Raw genomic sequence first — 20,626 nt, forward strand, 5'->3', positions numbered from 1 at the left:
GAACACATGCTTGGACACACACAAGCCCATGTAAAATAACTTTATTTAAAGAAAACAAACTACTTTACTCCCTTTCATACATGTCATATACCAAATATAACTTTGGAAACGGAAATAATATAATTTGAAAAATTTTATTTTTAAATTACATGTATTACATTTTAAAATATTTTCGCAAGATTTCCAACTACATTAGATTTTTTTTTATTGAAACCTCAAAATTTGTCTTATTTTTGACTTATGAAGCCAGAAGAGAACAATATTTGATGTAAACGAAATGGACTGTAATTTTGGTATAAAAAATATTTTTTTTCTTAGTACAAAAATAAATATTTTCTAACAAAAATTTATTTTTCATTATATAGGTTTGAGCTTTTCGAAGAAATTAAAAAAAAACTGCAACAGAAGAACAACGCTTGCGATACCAGTTTTCCAAAATTTGCTTTTTCTTTTCTTTGCGAAAACCTAATGTAGTGAATTTTATAATTATATCAATAACAATTGACCATCGAAGCTTTTTAGCTGTCGCGATTTAAATAGGCTTGGACAACTCTGCTATGAAAATATTTGTAAGAAATGCATCAGAAACAAAGAAAATGCTGAAAGTAAACGGGTTGTTATGGGTGTTTATTTGTTTCGATTTGTTTTGTTGTAATTTCACGTTTATATTCCACAATACGCGCACACACATACCCTAACATACATATGTGTATATATGTAGGCCATTACCATTAACGATCAGTTTTGGAACTTAGTGAGTGAGAGGGGAGACGACGTGTAACGAAAAACAAAATGAATTCTGACATTTCTCAATGAAAAACAAACAAACGAGATAGAATGCACACGGTTACATTGTTTACAAGTTGGGGTTAAATTATTTACAAGTTGGGGTTACAGTGTGAAAACAAAAATGAGGTTTTCTGGTATTATTCGAGGGCAATGTCTTGTTTGGATTTGACTTCCAAATTGCAAACCTCTTGTCGGTTGTAATTAATACAATTCAACAATGATTTCGAGTAAATACATAATTTTGAATGAACCTGTTAGATGACACTAACTGCCTGTTCATGAAACCCAAAATCGGCCCGAGACGAATCGTTCGTCTAGAATGATACTAAAATAACTTTAGAAGTTTGTCATGAACTCATCCTTTATGATTTACTATGGAACACCGAAACAATTGTGATCCGACAGGCTTTAGTTCTCCAGATAGCACACTCAAAAAAAGTGAACTCTCTATTTCACTAAAGTCAATTTAACTTTATTTTAGTTCATGGAATTATTATGTTTGGAGAAAGTTTCCTTTACTCTAATAATGTTTTGCGTACGTTAGTTAAATTAACTAAAAAAAAAACGGGGAAAAAATTATACACAAATTAAGCATAAAGATTTACTAAATTCGTATTTCTCACAACATAGTTCATTATTTCTTTAAATTTGTAAATCTTACTAGAAATGCGTTCGTCATGAACTTCGTATGTCACTAAACACATTCTTGCAATTTTCAACTCCAAATTTTTCCTTCAAACTATAAAATTTTCTTTAACATGTGAAAAAACTTAATTATGTCTAATAAATTTTCTTGAATTTGTCGAAAAATATTTACTTATTTTTGTGATATCGGCGTGATGCCAGCGTTTGTAATACTGTTTAGTTAAAATTTTCCAAAAATATTCAAAAATTTCTAAAATTAACCACAAGTTTCTTCATGATGGGTTCACTGTTTTTTCAGTGCAATGAGTAATTTTTGACGATTCGTTCATCTCGAGGCGAAAGAAAATTCCACGAACAGGCAGTATTGTTAAATACACTGGCCCTCTTTTTTGTGTGTGAAAAATTTGTTTTGACTATTGTTCTGTCGGTCAAAAACGTTTTTTCTAAAATGACCCAAATAGAAAAATCTATCGCATTACCATCTAGCGAATCACAGTTTTGTTTGTCTTCAATCACGAAATAACTTGATTCAATTAATTATTGATTGAAATTTCTTTAATTACAGAACCACACCAATGTCAATTAAAAAATTAATTGATACAAATATTTTTTTACTTTTTAATGTTTAGTAATAATTTTGTTTTAATTAAAACATTAGTTGAATCAAATACATTTTTACTTGAATATTTTTTCCATTTTCATCCCTAATCGGATTACTCTCGTCAATTAGAAAATCGTATGGAGCCTCTGTTAGACAAAAAAAGACAAATTAAATATATACAAGACATTTTCATTCTTGATCAGATTATATGGATGACTTTATATATTTTTTAACCGATTGAAATTAGTTCCATCATGAGGTTAAAGAAGTCAAATTTGGGGATGGGTTTATAAGGAGGCTTTATACAAATATGGACCGATACTAACATCACATACTGAATTTCAACCAGATTGTATGCATTTTGCTTCTCCAGGAGGCTTCAAACATCAAATCCGATATGGACCAATTTTTGCATGGTAGTTTGAGAGCATATAATGACACCACATACCAGGTTTTGAGACTCCTGGAGGAGCATAATTCATCCGATCCGGTATGTGATGTCATTATATGCTCTCTAACTACCATTCAAAAAATAGTCTTTCAGTAAAGCGCAATCACCGTAACTAACATATTGATCAAACCTCTTTTTCGAAAAAGTAAAGTCTAAGGACCCCGACGGACAATAAACAGCACCAAACATTCACACGTTGAGAATGGAGATATCTCAGCAAAAACTCTTGGTTTTCCGAGACCCAGTAATTCAAAATTACTTCCCTGGGTGAAACGCATTTACAACCATAGACCTATAAAGCTCAAAAAACTATGAAAAGAATAAAACACATAATGGAGTATATAATAGAATCTCAGTCTTTCTATATGTTAAAATGAAAACTTTTACTACGTCCCTTTAACGAGAGCAGAGGGCATCATCCATTTCATAGTTGACGCGAAGCTACAACAAAAGTAGGAAAAAAGAAAAACATGACATAAACACGTGATCATGGCATGTTGTAAACATGTATTTGTGGGAGGGTGGGGGAGACGTTTTGTTGGTCGATCATTTAGCTGATGATTGTGCGTAAAACGTGCGTCTTCGTATATGTACATATATGTGCACACATATGGCCAACACACTCGAATACTTTACGATATTGGTAAAAACCGCTTACATACACATAGAAAACATTTACAGCTGGTAACGTCAAATGCGACAGAAAAACGTGATATTGTTTATTATTGTTTTATAATGTGTATAATCCACATTCTTATTGCTTTTGTTATTAGCACATTTCCTACTGTTCTCTGGAACAACAATAAATAAATGATGGAAGACAACAACCGTTGTTCAGAGATAAACATATGCAATTTTCGCAATAAATTTATTTTTATAAACTCGTATATATACATATATATATTTTTTTGTTTTAAATTATTATGAAATTCTAATTTATAACTGGGTTCAAAAAAATAATCAGTACACTAATAGAAAAAGTTTCGTTATATTAACGAAATGTGTCGTTAAAAGTCAGCCAATCAAACAAATTCATTAATACAACGAAATTTTTCGTTATTATAACGAATTTTCTGTTAATTAACGTAACGTTTCGTACTATTAACGAATATTTTCATTGCATTAATGAAAATGTTTCGTGATATCAATGAAAATATTTCGTTGGCTGAGTTTTAATGAAATTTTCTTTGTGTGTATGAACGATTAAATGTATAAATTGAGTAACATGTTGGAATGCATTCTTAATTACTTTTTAAAATATTCATTATCCCAATTAACATTTTAATTGAATAAAAAAATATATTTTCAAATACAAAAAAAAAAATAATTGAACATTTTATTCGAAAATAATTATTTTCATTAATTGGACACAAATCTAAAAAAAAAAAAACAACTACAATTGTAACCGGAAAATAAAATGTAAACTCTTGTAAACTTACAAGAAAATTATTTCATCTAATCGAAAATTTATTATAATACATAAACAGTAAAATAATAAAGAATTGATAACGCTACCTTAAAAAATTAATTGAATTTTTCGACCAAATTCAATTAAACTTAAAATTGAACCAATTAAAAAATTAGCTGAAATAAACCTACTGATAAAAACTGTAATTTTTCTTCCTAACAGCATGTAGAAAAAAATTGCAATTAGTTCAAGAGCTATATGAGTTTGTTCTGAAAACTTGATTCTTCACACAAAGAAAATTTCATTAAAACTCAGCCAACGAAATATTTTCATTGATATAACGAAACATTTTCATTAATGCAATGAAAATATTCGTCAATAGTACGAAACGTTACATTAGTTAACAGAAAATTCGTTATAATAACGAAAAATTTCGTTGTATTAATGAATTTGTTTCATTGGTGGACTTTTAACGACACATTTCGTTAATATAACGAAACTTTTTCTATTAGTGTTGAATTGTGACCAAACAGCCTTACGAAAATTGGCGCTATTTGGTCTTTAATATCTACACGGACGAAAAAGACTGATTTTCATATGTTTGGGTGTAAAAATTATATGTTTGGAACTCAAACACAATAATTTTTAAGTGCAAACATATAATGTTCATAAGTTAGCATAACATGTTTGGGACATATATGTTAATATGTTAGAACATATTATGTTTGGTTGCAAATGCTTAGATGCAAACATATATTAAATTAGAAATAGCCTATAAACATATATGTGTTTAGAAAGTGAGATGTAGAGAGTAAGCTGCAAGTAAAATAATGGAAGTAACCAATTGGCGCCTTAAAAATATATCCAGTGTATGTCCTAAGGTGAAACATAATATGTTTGAACAATACAAACAATAATTTGTTAGGACCAATCCTGAAAATATGTATGCTTGAAGCAAAATGTGTTTGGGTTATATGTTACAGAAGCGATTTTGTTTTTTTTTTTTTTTGAAGGTGTATCGAAATGTGAGAAAAAATTCGAAAAAAGATCTTAAATAATATCAGCTATTGTTTTTGTATGAATTTGCATTCACTAGAGGAATACAATAGAAAAATGGTCTCAAAATGTCGTATTTTTTGTGTATTGTCAAAGAAGTTTTTAAAAATGCATTTTAGTGCTCACACGCAGAGAAGGAATATGTATCTGATTTCGGAAAGCATGTTATGTTTCATGGGAACAGAATATTTTTGCAACAAAAAAGCTCTGGAAACACGTTTGAGATGATCATATTCCTTCTCTGGGTGCACCAATATGGAAAATGTGTATAGCTTATTTATATTAAAGCCTCTACTTTAAAACAACATCGAGAAATAAATCGAAACTACTCGTAAGTGGGGAAATAGATTTTAGTGTCGTTTTCGAATGTCCTCCTAAGTGGACATCGGTAGTCAAAGGGTTAATGAAACCTTATTTCACTTTATACATCTCACTCCCTTTTTTGCATTGAACTATCAGATGGTTTGTTGTTTCTGCTGGTATGTCGAAGGTTTTTAAAATTATTCTGTTTTAAATACTCTTAAGATGTAGATTTCAAACATAACTAACGACAACATCAATGATCCAGGAGAATTTTCGTGAGTCTGATGAATAATGATCCACGGCCAAATCATTAGCAATTTTTTACTGTCTATCAGCTTACCATTCACGAATATTTAGTTATGAAAAAGCTCTGGGCGTTTAAACCTAATAAGCGTGAGTTTTTGTGTCGATACTGGACGATACAAGGTTCCATCATTTCAATTTGCAGTCCAATCTATTATCTGAAAAGGATGCAACAGTCAGGTGAGAAATTTATGATGGAATTGACTACTTTAAAAAAGAAGGACCAGCTACTAGTGCACAGCGTTACGAGTATAAAATTCCCGAATAACAGTCAGATGTTAAGAAAAGGAAGTACTACTTCAAAACGTTAGTGAAAACGATGGCACAAATTAAAGTGTTAGGTTTCAAATTGCTTCCACGTCTACTGTATTCTCCAGATGTTTGTAATCACATGTAGTTTGGAAAAATGATATAATTGATAAATTAATATATAATATTATAATTCCTACGGATTTCACATTTATACACACGACTTTTGAAGGTTAGGACTACCTAAAACTATGGATAAAATTCTAGTAGTAGTATTATTTTATAGGTGTAGACAATCTGAGACTCTATCTATACAGAATCATCATCAAGTTGACACAATTTTACAAAAAAAAATCAATGCCATACGATGGCACAGCATATATGCATTTGAAATATCAATGACCGACAGTGTCCGAATATGTATATAGTCCGCCTGGAGAACAAAGAATGAAATTATTGAGAAAAGTGAATTAAAATCCAAAATTACTTTGTTGCAATTGTCTCGCCATGGAGTCTGTCAACAAACAAGAACACAAGATAACTAATTTAGTCGACTGACGGGATAGTTGCCATACGACAGAAGCAGCAAAAACATCAGGCGATGATAAGAGAACTGTGCAGCATACGTATGACAGCAGTAGATATTCAACTCAATCACTTGTTTGCTAACACAGCACTAGCTCTGCCACAACAACAATACAATGATCTCGTAAATATAATTATATGTCCAGTGATGCCATACATATAAAAATTGTCTTGTTCTTATGGAAACGCATCTAATTTCGGCGAAAGATATTTGATTTCAACCAATTTAGTAATAGATCTTTTTTATAGTTTTTTTTTTACTTATAATTATAATATAACTGTTAAATCCAAGCAAAAAATTTTGGAAGTTGTTCTAAAGGCACAACATTAACAAAATGTCCTGCCAAAGATGTTCTTTATTTAAACTACACATGAAATTCTTCTAATCCAGTTTATTATGACTGACTTTTTATATTAATTTTAAAGAGTAATTTTAACTTTTTTGTTTGAAATATGCTAAAATGGAGTAAGAATTAATAAAATTGTAGAAATTATTTAAATTTTGTCGTAGAAATTATTTAAATCCATTCTAGAAAAATTCCAAACTTTTTAACCCTGGAAAGTCATCCTTATTTTTTGTACGCTAACGTCATCCTTCGTCATTTTGACTACGGCTTATTTCAAGACATTATAATTTACATCGTAAGCAAAAATGAGAAATTGAATTAATCTAAAAGAATCCAAAAAAAAATTGAGTTTATTTTCTTATTCAATTTGTTTTTCATTAGTATAAAACAAAAATTCATAAAATAGTTCAATTAGTATAAATCGAAACTGAAATTACGCGTCGTCATTTTGACGAAGGATGACTGTCCAGGGTCAAAATATTTGAAGTCAAACGTTTCAGACAAGTATTATAATGCATTAAATATCATAAAAAAAAATTACAAAAATTATTTATTTGGCAAAGTATTACAAAATTGTTTAATTCACATCCAAAATACCGTATTCGGATCACACCTTAAGAAGTAATACAAATGCAGTGCAACGGCTGCTAAAATGGTGGACAAGCCCACGTTAAATTCATCGCTTCTGCGTTGATTTTCACTACTTTTTTGGCGACTCTGTTTTTGTTGCGATGTTCGTGAATAATTTTATTACAATCTCAAAAAACAAAATCATTGAATTAAAGTGACTTTTACTTTTCATGTTAGCCTGATACCGAAACAGGCGATTACCGTCCAAATGCATGATATTGCGAAATATTGCAGCCCTTTGAAAACTTCTCTATATGAGACACATAATAGGGTTTGTCTAGTGCGTAATATATAGCACGTCTTTCGAATTCTTCTATCAAAGGAAAAGAATTTCCTCATGGTAGGGTTGTCTTATTTCAATAGTTTTTGTTATTCGGCCCTCCGATAGTAAAAAAAAGAAAAGAATCGACTTCATCGACTGTGTGTCTACTATGCTACGTAAAGTTCGCATTTGTAAAGGGTGATTTTTTTACCTATTATCTATTTGAAAACATTGGTTTAAACAGCTGGCGTACGTTGCGTGATGTATTTCATCATCAGTTTGGTATATAATATAACCACAAATCGTCTTATAAACAATTAATTTTTGTTTCAATTAAAAAATTTGTTGAACCAATTAAATTTTTAATTGAATATATTTTATAATTCAATTAAAATTTTAATTGGACAATTTTTTGGGATATTTTTTTCTGTGTAGATTCGAGGGTTTGTTATGTGTTGGCTCACTATACGAACAAATATGATAACAACGTCATAATAAATAAAAAGAAACAAAAATCAAAGTTCGTTTGATTTTATGCCATCGTGTCCGTACAGATGAATTCCTTCTGGCCACAAAAAAAAAAAAACTTTTAATGCACCATAGAAGTTGATTTTTTACAGTATACTTACAAAAATATACGGCACTTCCTTCCCCAGTCAATGAAAGAGATTATTTGCTAAATTTCGTTTTATTTTATATATGTACAGTGAAACCTCCACGAAGCGGACATTCACGGTTCACATTTGGGAAGTGTCTACGTATTTGAGGTTAATTTTAATGTGATAATACAGCAAATGTCTCAAGAGAATTGTCGACTATTGGAAGGTTTAACTGTATTATATATAATTAACTGTTGGGATTATCTAATATCATTTGCAGCTTAAATATTGTTAAATTGTCTGGCAACACTGCAATACATATAAACAATTCTTTAATATGTCGTTGCCATCGTTGCTACGTTACTAAGCCAACACAAACAGCTGTTGACGGCTGATCGATCGGTCGGTCGGTCGGGTGCCAGTTCTGCTGAGAGTGGTCTGTTGTTGTTAATTTCTCGAAAAAGACACACATAAATACACACGCCTGCATATTCCAATACACAAATAAAAATAATAATGACAATAGTATTGTATGTCGACACAACAGTTTTCCTCAACCAAGTATTACAGCAAATCGAATCAGTTACAAGACGAAACTGAGACGGTCTACAACGTCATTCTCTCTCTGACCAACAACCAAACACAAATTGATTCAATTTATTGTCTTTATTGACGTTCATATCAAATTTTCCATTGTAAAATAAAAAAAAAAAACAACATCGCGAAATTGAAAACAAATAACATTAAACTGTCATCGCATATACTGTAAATAAGAAGAAAAGCAGAAAATTGTGGAAAGCAAAAGCAATAGAAAGTAGTAAATAATAATAAAAAACTAATAACAATAAAAAAAATAGGTGAAAATATCAGCACAGTCGTCAGCCGCGCATTAGTGATCGTGAACTTGAAAATCAAAAAAGGGGGCAAGAGCAACGGACAAAATTGAAAAAAAAAATCTAGGTGATCTCTTGCTACTCGTTGCTGTGACTTTGGAGAATAACAAGCCCACCCGAGCTAGACAGACACCCATATGTTATAGTTAGCAACGATTTTTTATTGCATTACCTAACTAACAACAACTAAAACACCAAGCGAAAAAAACGTGCTTTATCTAAATGCCCAAGTGTTTAGTATATGAGTTAGACAAACTGTGAGAGAGCGAAAGAGCTCTCACGAAATTGAGAGACCAGAGAGATCAATAGAAATTTTCCATTCAGCCAATTGTAATTTTTCGTAATAAATAGTCCTGAGCAAACAACGATCACTTCAGTCAACAAGTGCGAACTAAATCTGTCGTCAGTGATTCAGTGAATAGCGAGAGCACCATGAACTCTACCCTTGGTCTAAGTGTTGGCCGTGCGGCCACTAATGGATGTACCGGTGCAAATCTTAATGGGGCGGCCACTACATGTCATTCGGCAGCAACGATTTCCACCACCGCGGCAGGTCAACAATCCAAGAGCAAGTGTGCCGATTTGGCAGTGAAAATTATCCAAAAATCGCACATTGTTTGCTTCGATGTCGACTCCACATTGATATGTGAAGAAGGTATCGACGAATTGGCAGATTTCTGTAACAAGGGATCCGAAGTTGCCCGCGTTACCAAAGAGGCCATGGGTGGCACTATGACATTCCAGGATGCCCTCAAAATTCGCCTGGACATAATCAAACCCAGCCAAAAACAGATTTTTGATTTCCTGAAGATGAGACCGTGCACTTTGACGCGTAATGTCAAACGTTTTGTGGAGCATTTGAAGGCAGAAGGTAAACAAGTGTATTTGATATCAGGTGGATTCCATTGCCTCATAGAGCCTCTGGCTATTGAATTGGGAATTCCCTTATCGCATATATATGCCAACAAGCTTATGTTCTTCTGTAATGGAGAATACGCTGCCTTTGATGCTAATCAACCCACTTCGAGATCAGGGGGCAAAGCCGAGGCTATCTCAATGATCCGTAAGCAATATGAACCTGATACCGTGATAACAATGATCGGCGATGGAGCCACAGATCTTGAAGCTGTACCCCCAGCCAATTATTTTGTTGGCTTTGGTGGTAATGTTCTGCGTCCCGAAGTGCACAAGCGTGCTCAGTATTATGTAACAGATTTCGAGCAATTGATGCAAAATTAATAAGCAGCCGGCGGTATTTCCCATACCTCCACCCCATTCATTATAATCAATTTTGGATAAGAAGAATGCAGGAATACAACGATTTTTGTATGTGTTAGTGTTGATTCTATTCCATATGTAAATAATTGCCTTTATTTATATGTGTAAGTTTTAATTAATCTATATATATATACATACATACATATGTACCTATATTATTTTAGTGAAAATTATTTAAGGAAATGAAAGATTTTTATGAATGTATGATGATAATGAAATGTACAATACATGCGGTTAGTCATAGAATGTAATTAAAAATAAAGCAAATAGAAAGAGAATTAATGAATATTAAAACCATCTAAAAATTATCGTTTATCTTGACCATTTTCCGCTTTGTTTCGTTTGTATCTTGGCGTTAGCTTTGCCACAAACCACAACTGTTAGCAATTTAAGAGAGCCTAAGATAATTTGAGAGAGCAGTCGCAAGTAAAAGTTTCAAAACAAAGAAACACTTGAGTAACAGTGTTGTCGGATTAAGGGGTTTTTGATTTCAACAGGGGAAATTATTTCTTGATTTTTTTTTGTTTTATGCTAATTTTTTAAAGTTAAAGTTTAATCTAGAATAACATCAGTAGTTCCAGTAAATTCTACACTGACAAAATATTGATCTTAATATTGTGTAAATTTTGTTTGTATAAAAATTAGTTTGCATAATCTTTTTTTCAATAGGCTCGTTCGTTTTGTCAAATAATTTAATACTCCATACGGAAAATCGGTTAGCAAACTTACAATATGTAAAACCAGCGAAAAAAAACTGTTCTTTCTATGTGCATTCCAGGATCCCCTATCAATTTTTTCTTCTTCCGTTTTAAATTTTGGGCAACTAAATGTCTTCAAAACGAATGGAAAATCAATAAAAAAAAATAAAAACGTAAAATAAAACTTTGACCTCATCGGATATTCTAACCCATTTGAATTTTTCATTTCCATGGAAGTTATTTTGGGAGGGCTTGCAAATTAAGAAAAAATATATAATGCAAAAGCATATAAGTATATACAACGGTAAGTTAAATACCCTAACCAACACCATAAATCAAATATATTATTGTCCGCTGATAGCCCCTAGTCGTGACGGATTACACATGAAAACCACATCAGATTTTTGGATTTATAAGAATTTTTGTTTTTCTTATTTTAGTGGAATTTTAGACATCTAGTGTATAAGGATAGACCTATTATAAAAACTAAATGCGATACAGGTTTATGTTAAATTTCTAATTTCAGATAAAATGGATAAAAATTTTGGTTCGTATAAGCCCAAGAAGTAAAATCGGAAGATCGGTTTAAGTTGAGATTTTTTCCAAAACATGGACTGCTACAGTAACAGTGGTGCAATGGTTAGCATGCCCGGCTTGCATACACAAGGTCGTGGGTTCGATTCCTGCTTCGACCAAACACCAAAAAGTTTTTCAGCGGTGGATTATCCCACCTCAGTAATGCCGGTGACATTTCAGAGGGTTTCAAAGCTTTTCTAAGTGGTTTCACTGCAATGTGGAACGCCGTTCGGACTCGGCTATAAAACGGAGGTTGAGCTTAACATGGAATCGGGCAGCACTCAGTGATAAGTGAGATGTTCACCAATGTTTTATCACAATGGACTGAATAGTCTAAGTGAGCCTGATACATCCGGGCTGCCGCCTAAAGCTGAGTACTCTGTTCAGTTTTCAAGCTGGAAACCAGCTTGTTTTAACGGTTACTTTTTTAAATTAATTAAACTATAAAAATAAAATGGTTCACAATCATTTCCTTAGATCTTTTCCTTTCATTATTTCACACGACTTTATAAAAATATAATCGTCTTCATATAGATTTTTGTACTTTTAATTTAGTGTTTTGGTGAAAATACGAACATAACAGGTTGGCTGATGAGTCCCCGGTCTGACACATAGATGGCATCGCTAGTCTTAAATGCATATTATTTTTATATAGTACCAACCTTCAAATGATTCGTGTCAAAATTTGTAAGTCAATTAGTTTGTGAGATAGAGCATCTTTTGTGAAGCAACTTTTGTTATTGTGAAAAAAATGAAAAAAAAGGAATTTCGTGTTTTGATAAAATACTGTTTTCTGAAGGGAAAAAATACGGTGGAAGCAAACACTTGGCTTGATAATGAGTTCCCGGACTCTGCCCCAGGTAAATCAACAATAATTGATTGGTATGCAAAAGTCAAGCGTGGTGAAATGAGCACGGAGGACGGTGAACGCAGTGGAGGACCGAAAGAGGTGGTTACCGACGAAAACATCGCAAAATCCACAAAATGATTTTGAATGACCGTAAAATGAAGTTGATCGAGATAGCAGAGGCCTTAAAGATATCATATGTTGATATGTTGGTCATATCATTCATCAATATTTGGATATGCGGAAGCTCTGTGCAAAATGGGTGCCGCGCGAGCTCACATTTGACCAAAAACAAATGTGAGCTCGCGGTGTTTGCAGCTGTTAACTCGTAATACACCTGAGTTTTTCCGTCGATATGTGACAATGGATGAAACATGGCTCCATCACTACACTCGTGAGTCCAATCGACAGTCGGATGAGTGGACAGCGACCGGTGAACCGTCTCCGAAGCGTGGAAAGACTCAAAAGTCCGCTGGCAAAGTAATGGTCTCTGTTTTTTTGGGATGCGCATGGAATAATTTTTATCGATTATCTTGAGAAGGGAAAAACTATTATATGGCGTTATTGGAGCGTTTTAAGGTCGAAATCGCGGCAAAACGGCCCCATATGAAGAAGAAAAAAGTGTTGTTCCACCAAGACAACGCTCCGTGCCACAAGTCATTGAGAACGAGAACGAGAACGCAAAAATTCATGAATTGGGTTTCGAATTGCTTCCCCAACCACCGTATTCTCCAGATCTGGCCCCAGCGACTCTTTCTTGTTCTCAGACTTCAAAAGGATGCTCGCAGGGAAAAAATTTGGCTGCAATGAAGAGGTGATCGCCGAAACTGAGGCCTATTTTGAGGCAAAACCGAAGGAGTACTACCAAAATAGTATCAAAAAATTGGAAGGTCTTGAAGGGAACTATGTTGAATAATAAAAACGAATTTTGACAAAAAAAATGTGTTTTTCTTTGTTAGACCGGGGACTTATCAGCCAACCTGTTAGTACTCACCTTAACCTATGGACTGCCACATACCACATTCGGCAACTATAATAGCTCTAGATTTCTAATTTCAGGGAAGTCGGATAAATGTTACGGTTTCTAGAAACCCATAAAGTCAAATCAGGAGATCGCTTTATATGGGGGATATACCAAAAAATTAACCGATACACATCATATTCGGTACACCTACTTCTAGCTCCAAAAAAGCCTCTACACATACATTTTCAGTAAATCGACAGTTTCTAGAAGCCCATGAAGTTAAATCAGGAGATCGGGGTCTATACCAAAACATGGACTGATACACACCATATTCTGCACAAATATTTGTGGTCCGGAAATACCACTAACCGCGTATTACATTCACGGAAACTGTAGCATTTTTTAGCTTGATATAAAAAAAGGTGCAGAAAAAAGGAAACCATATGGGTCGTTGATTCAATTCTTAATATTGGAAGATAAATCGCATAACGTCCACAGTTCTGGCTTCGCCACGGTCAAATTGGGTTCTCCTAATTTTCCCCTGTATGACTTCTTGTTTTCAAACTTAAATAACATAAAGTTTGAACACCACCAACTACAATTTAATTCAATTTGGCTTGCCTCACAAAAGATGAAACCTTTGCATTTTTGTAATCAGATTTATTATTTTCTTTTGGTAAGAATACTCGTACCAAAAAGCAATTGTAACACTTTCTAAAAAAGAAACTGAAAAAATAAACTGTAATACACACATACAAAAATAATTAACCATAAAAAAGAAATTAATCTTGAAAACAACAGCAGAGCCGAAATAACTCACTACCAAAAATGAAAAAAAAAAAAATTGAAAAATAACCCATGATGAACCGTAAATTATACAGTATAATAATGTGAATTTGTATAAGTAAACAACCATGACAACAACTAATCTACAATAGGAAATTCACTTTCTAGAATTAAGACTCAATGTTTATTTAGAAAGAAAACGCCAACGGATTCATAACGCCAACGTTTAGCCTTAGCAATTGAATTGAATTCATTTGGTCATCAAGAAAATCATGTTTGGAAGCTTAGATATAAAATTAATAATTCATTAGTTTAGAGAGCGACAAGAAAAAATGGCAACAAACACCAACACACTTGTTTAGCATTTTGATACAATTACTACGAAGGGAAGGAAGTACCGAATTCATACAAAATCGACACATCTGCCAAATAAAAATAGAACCGTTAAGTTCACCTTTTATTCAATGCAATTTCATCAAAATTAGCAGATTAAGATCTCATCTCATAACCGGTTAAAACCAGGGATCCGGAGCGGAGCGGAGCGGAGCAAGCCCTTTTTTTGCCGGAGCGGGAGCGGAGCGGTTTCCAAATGAAAAACCGCTCCGCTCCGAATAAAATATTACTTGAATGAAATGTGTAACTTTGAAATTACACTGTGTAGGTAATTTCAAATATAGCTAGTACTTAGCGTAGTGTGAGTAAACGTTTAAAATGTACGATATGTATTTTTGTACGTACGTACATTGGGAAAAACACAACGTGTTTTTTTAGTAATTGTTTTCAAAAACGGCAAATGTCAAAATATATCTCTAGCATGTGTTGTAAAAGTAACAATAGTACTTTCGATCAATTTAATCCCGTATTACTACAAAGATGTTTGTAATGAACGTCAAATAAATGCAATTAAACGATCTTTTTTATATTTAATTTTTTAGTTTTCTAAAAAAAATATTGTCGTGAAGTCAAAGATTTCATGTCCTTAGAATAAGAATGCAAATTTTGCTTAACATGGAAGACGCATTTCTCTAAAATAAAGTTTTTTCCTTGTCCAAATGTCAATAAACTTTTGAATGAAGTTGTAATGTCCTTATAATTAAGTGATTTTACTTAAAAATGTGTATCATAACATGAAAGATACAATTTTTGAGGTAAGGTCAACGTGACTTTAATAATTAAGAAAAATTCTTTAAAATTAATAAAATTGTCTTTAAAGTTGTTTCCTTTTTGCATCTTGCCTACAAAGCAAAAAATCGGTAAAAAATAAGACATGTTTTCAACACTTTATTTTAAAGACGCTTTTTACTTGAAACATAGCATAATTTCTACTGGAAGTCGAGTCTCAATATGGAAAATAAAATTTTCGTTAACTCGTTTTTAAAGGATTTTAATAACAACTGACGAAAAAAAATCTAAAAAAATGAAAAATTAACATTTGCTTCCTAGAAGCAAGTACATAACCCCCAAATTTAAAAGAGAATTGCGTCTTTAAAGTATTCTTACTTGTATTCTCCTTCTTTGGCTCGGAATTAATACCCAAACTGTTAAAGTAAAGACAAAATCTTTGGAACCGGGCATGCTTTTTTTCAGTGTAAGGACATTCATATTTGCTTTACTATTGTACTATATCCTAGCATTCTCTTATTTCTGATATTACCCAGCAAAAAAATTTGGAAGTTCTTCCAGAGGCACAACTTTAAAAGCACTTCCAGAAGATGCACTCCCATTGATGTTCTTTATTTTAACTACCCAGGAAGTTCTTTTAATTCAATTCTTTATAACTTGATTTGTTCATACTTTTAATGGGTAATTTTAACTTTTTTTGTTTTAAATAGGTTAAAAACAGAGTAAGAATTCATAAAATGGTACAAATCATTTAAATTTTGTCGAAAAAAATGCTAAATACAATCTGAAAAATTGTGAATTTTTGAAAATATTTGAGGTCAAAAGTTTGCAACAAGCGTTAGAATCCATTAAAAATTATAAAAAATTATAAAAAATATTTATTTGACATAATATAACAGAATTTTTTATTTTACATCCAAAATACTGAATTCGGATTACACCTAAAGAAGTGATGCAAATTTAGTGCAACGGCCGTTGAAATGGAGGACTTCCGTCCTATGACAAGCCCATGTTAAATTCATCGCTTCTGCGTCAATTATGCACCACTTCCGGATCCAAAAATAACATTTTCATTACTTTTTTGGCGACGCTTTTTTTGCTGGGTAGTTATCGAAAATTTAATTAAAATTATGGATAGTTTCAATTTTGGTTGAAAAATGTGCGCATATACATTTATTTTAATTTTTTCTCACATTGAAAACTAATGACTTGATTTGTATTATTGCATGTTATCTACTTTTTTTGAGAACTAACATTTCTTAAAAACGCTGTTCGAAAATGTATTTTTACAATAAAGGGAACAAAGCGAAATTAGGTAACACTAGATCTGAGTAAGAATATTCGTAGGTATACCACGGGCTGATTTCGATGGAGGTTGTTGCAAACATAAACATACACTCACACATTACAAATATAACAAAACCTCTTCTCTACGTCTGTTGCAAAACCAAAAAAAACTTTCGGAGAGTAGTTACTTCTACTCTGTGTATAGACTTTCAATTCCAATCAGCGTTGCCGTTTTGGTCCGATCGGACCAAAATTGGTCCAAAAGATGTCTAATTTTTGAATTTGGTCCGATGGTCGGACCAAACAGAATTTGGTCCATTTTGGTCCATTTTCATAAATTTGGTTTCTATCACATATTAAATAGTAGATGGTGCACCGCAAAGAATATTGTCGGGAGGCCAAATATTTCACATGCTTAAAATACGAATACTAATTTTGCTTAGAATAGAAGACGTATTTCTCTGAAATAAAGTTTTTTCCTTGTCTAAAAGTCTCTAAACTTTTCAATGAAGTCTGTTTGGTCTTATAGCTAAGTGATTCGACATAAAAATGTGTATCCTAACATGAATGAAAATTTTGTTTTAATGAAGTCAAAATGGATTTAATATTTCTGAAAAAATCTTCAAAATTAATAAAATGTTTCAACACATTGTTTTAAAGTCATTGTACCCTAAACCACATAGTGGTTAGGGTATAATAAGTTTGATCGGCCAAAAAATGTGCCTACCAGAAATATTGATTTTAGACCCCATAAAATATATACCGATCGACTCAGAATCACCTACTGAGTCGATCTAGCGCTTCGTGTCCGTCCGTCCGTCTGTCCATGTATTTTTTGTTCACAGGATTCCAGTCGCAATTATTAACCGATTTTGATGAAATTTGGTACAGGGAGTTTTTTGGGCACAAGGACGAACGCTATTGAATTTGGAAGAAATCGGATCAAATTTAGATACAGCTCCAATATATATGTATCGCCCGATTTCGACAAATGGGGTCACATTGCGCTTTTTTTTCAAACGGATCGTCACCAAATTTGGCAAAAGGTAATCTTTTCCATCGCCCTTCAAGTCTGCAAAATTTCATCGAAATCGGTTCAGATTTAGATATAGTTCTCATATATAAGTATCGCCCGATTTTCCCAGATTTAGCTATAGCTCCCATATATATGTACCGCCCGATTTTTCTAAATATTGCAACCCTTATTTATCAACCGATCTTACTCCAAGTTTGCTAAATGTAATCTTCTATAGCAATAACTATATGTGCGAAATATCATCGAAATCGGTTCAGATTTAGATATAGCTCTCATATATATGTATAGCCCGATTTTCCCAAATTTGGCCATAGAACCCTTATTTACTAACCGATCTTACTCAAAGTTGGCTAGATCCAGTCCACTATACTACTAACGGTATGTGCAAACTTTCATCGAAATCGGTTCAGATGTAGATATAGCTCCCATGTATGTATCGCCCGATTTTGAAAAATTCGCCCCTAATAACCTTATTTTTGACCGTAGAGGCCTCATTTCTTAACTGATCTTTCTCAAATTTTGCACAAGGTAACCTTTTGTGGTATTAATTAAACCCGCAAAATATTATGCAAATTGGTTCAGATTATATAATTATATAATATACTATAATTTTCTCGAAGAGGATTTTTTTTTCTCGGAGCGGAGCGTGGAGCGGAGCGTTTTTCTTTTCTCCGGAGCGGGAGCGGAGCGGAGCGAATAAAATGGACCGCTCCGGATCCCTGGTTAAAACAAATAAAACTCCTACTTAAAAATAACTCACAGTACTAATTACAAAAATCTATTCAGAATTTCGTTCGTTTTCATTATGCTGAGTCAAATGCTTTGCCATTGCACAGCGTTGTTTTGTTTTTTCTCCTCATCAAAATTACACGAAAAAAAATAATTCTCCTAAAGGAAATTTTACCATAGACTAATCCATTTTTTTCGAATAATTATTTTTTTTATGGTAACTCATCGACACGCAATTATCTCTATACACACAACATTTTTTTTTCTGATTCAATCACGAAATTAATCAATCACAGAAATGATAGTATCAATTTAAAAATGAATTGAAAATCAATTAAACAATTAATTGATGCTATTAATTTTTGTGATTGATATTTGTTTCAATTAAAAAAATGTTTAAATCAATTAAATTTTTAGTTGAATATTTTTTTAAAACTCAATACTTTAATTGGAAAAATGTCCCTTAATTTTTTTTCCTGTGTAGCCATCAACATAGATGGCTACACATATTTTAAGGCACACTCAACCAGATTCAAATGAATTTCACACAACTTTAGTTGTAAACGTTTTATACCCCCTTTTCTGTTGATTTATATACCTTCCAAAAATGTTCGTAAAACTTCCAAAGGCTTAATTTACACTCAGAAAATTGAACGTCGTAACTACAAGTAAATTCCATAATATTGAGTAGTTCAAAATTTTACTCACAGTTAGTTAAATTTAACTATTGATGGACAAAATTAACTCAGTGGAAGTAAATTGAACTTACGGCTATTACCAGCAAAATGGTTAAGAGCTCCCAATGGGTTCATAAATGGACTGAAGCAAATATAACAATAGGGAACATGTATTTTCTCGAACGTGCGAAGAAGTTTCTCAGCGTTACTGAATATTACGAAGTCTAGTTAGACACGAAATTTTCGTTTTTAGTATAAATAAACTAACGATGAATGTCAATTCAAACTACCGTTAAGTGTATCTATTTCTGGACAATAGTTCGTCTCCGAAACATGTGCTCGTCTGGTGTTTCTAAAAATAGACACCCTTGACTGTATGTGTTAATGAATACATGCAGCCAAGCAAGAAAAGAATAAACAAAGTCAAATTTGATTGTTGATAAGTAAAAGAACTAAGTGGCCCAGTGGATATTGTGTTTGGTTAGAAAACTGATGGTACGCGGTTCGATGCTCCGTCCGGACGAAAGGTAAAATTTTATAAACGGATAAAAATAATATTTAATAAACTATTCTAAAGGATTTGTACTACAGAAGAGTAAGTGGTTTGAACTAAATACAATATGGACATGTAGAAATGGGGATAATAACTTAAATCCTCCCCCCTGAGGTCTCCTTGCTCCAAGAAATTAATGTTCCAGGAAATCCAGAACATTAATTTCTTTCGTTTTTAAAAAATGTATTGTTTAGTTCATTTTCTATACCCTCCACCATAGGATGGGGAGTATATTAACATTGTCATTCCGTTTGTAACACATCGAAATATTGCTCCAAGACCCCATAAAGTATATATATATATTCTGGGTCGTGGTGAAATTCTGAGTCGATCTAAGCATGTCCGTCCGTCTGTTGAAATCACGCTAACTTCCGAACGAAACAAGCTATCGACTTGAAACTTGGCACAAGTAGTTGTTATTGATGTAGGTTAGGTTAGGTTAGGTTAGGTTAGGTTAGGTTAGGTGGCAGCCTGACGTATCAGGCTCACTTAGACTATTCAGTCCATTGTGATACCACATTGGTGAACTTCTCTCTTATCACTGAGTGCTGCCCGATTCCATGTTAAGCTCAATGACAAGGGACCTCCTTTTTATAGCCGAGTCCGAACGGCGTTCCACATTGCAGTGAAACCACTTAGAGAAGCTTTGAAACCCTCAGAAATGTCACCAGCATTACTGAGGTGGGATAATCCACCGCTGAAAAACTTTTTGGTGTTCGGTCGAAGCAGGAATCGAACCCACGACCTTGTGCATGCAAGGCGGGCATGCTAACCATTGCACCACGGTGGCTCCCTGTTATTGATGTAGGTCGGATGGTATTGAAAATGGGCCATACCGGACCATTTTTACGTATAGCCCCCATATAAACCGACGCTCAGATTTGGCTTGCGGAGCCTCTTGGAGGAGCAAAATACATCCGATCCGGTTGAAATTTGGTACATGGTGTTAGTA

At 33.0% G+C, this 20,626-nt stretch overlaps 2 protein-coding genes across 32 annotated transcripts in view; one reads left to right on the forward strand and one right to left on the reverse strand.

Moving 5' to 3' along the window:
• The window catches only part of Atat (alpha-tubulin acetylase), a 106,993-nt gene that overhangs the window by 66,434 nt on the left and 19,933 nt on the right, over positions 1-20,626 (reverse strand). For 3 of the 31 annotated variants that reach the window (XM_075308651.1, XM_075308639.1, XM_075308636.1), the window contains exon 2: positions 5,594-5,714. The exons of 18 other annotated variants lie outside the window; for them this stretch is intronic. The gene's annotated coding sequence lies outside the window, so the exon portion shown is untranslated. Of the gene's footprint in view, positions 1-5,499; positions 5,715-6,292; positions 6,371-8,258; positions 8,706-20,626 lie in introns of those variants that run through there. 10 more of the 31 variants (XM_075308657.1, XM_075308645.1, XM_075308642.1 and 7 more) reach the window with 7 other exon arrangements.
• aay (phosphoserine phosphatase) lies at positions 9,380-10,704 on the forward strand. Its single transcript, XM_075308664.1, has one exon. The coding sequence runs from the start codon at positions 9,554-9,556 to the stop codon at positions 10,358-10,360; it is 807 nt and encodes a 268-aa protein (XP_075164779.1). The 5' UTR covers positions 9,380-9,553; the 3' UTR covers positions 10,361-10,704.

Source organism: Haematobia irritans, chromosome 4, assembly GCF_050003625.1.
Source record: "Haematobia irritans isolate KBUSLIRL chromosome 4, ASM5000362v1, whole genome shotgun sequence".
NCBI classification, from domain to species: domain Eukaryota; kingdom Metazoa; phylum Arthropoda; class Insecta; order Diptera; family Muscidae; genus Haematobia; species Haematobia irritans.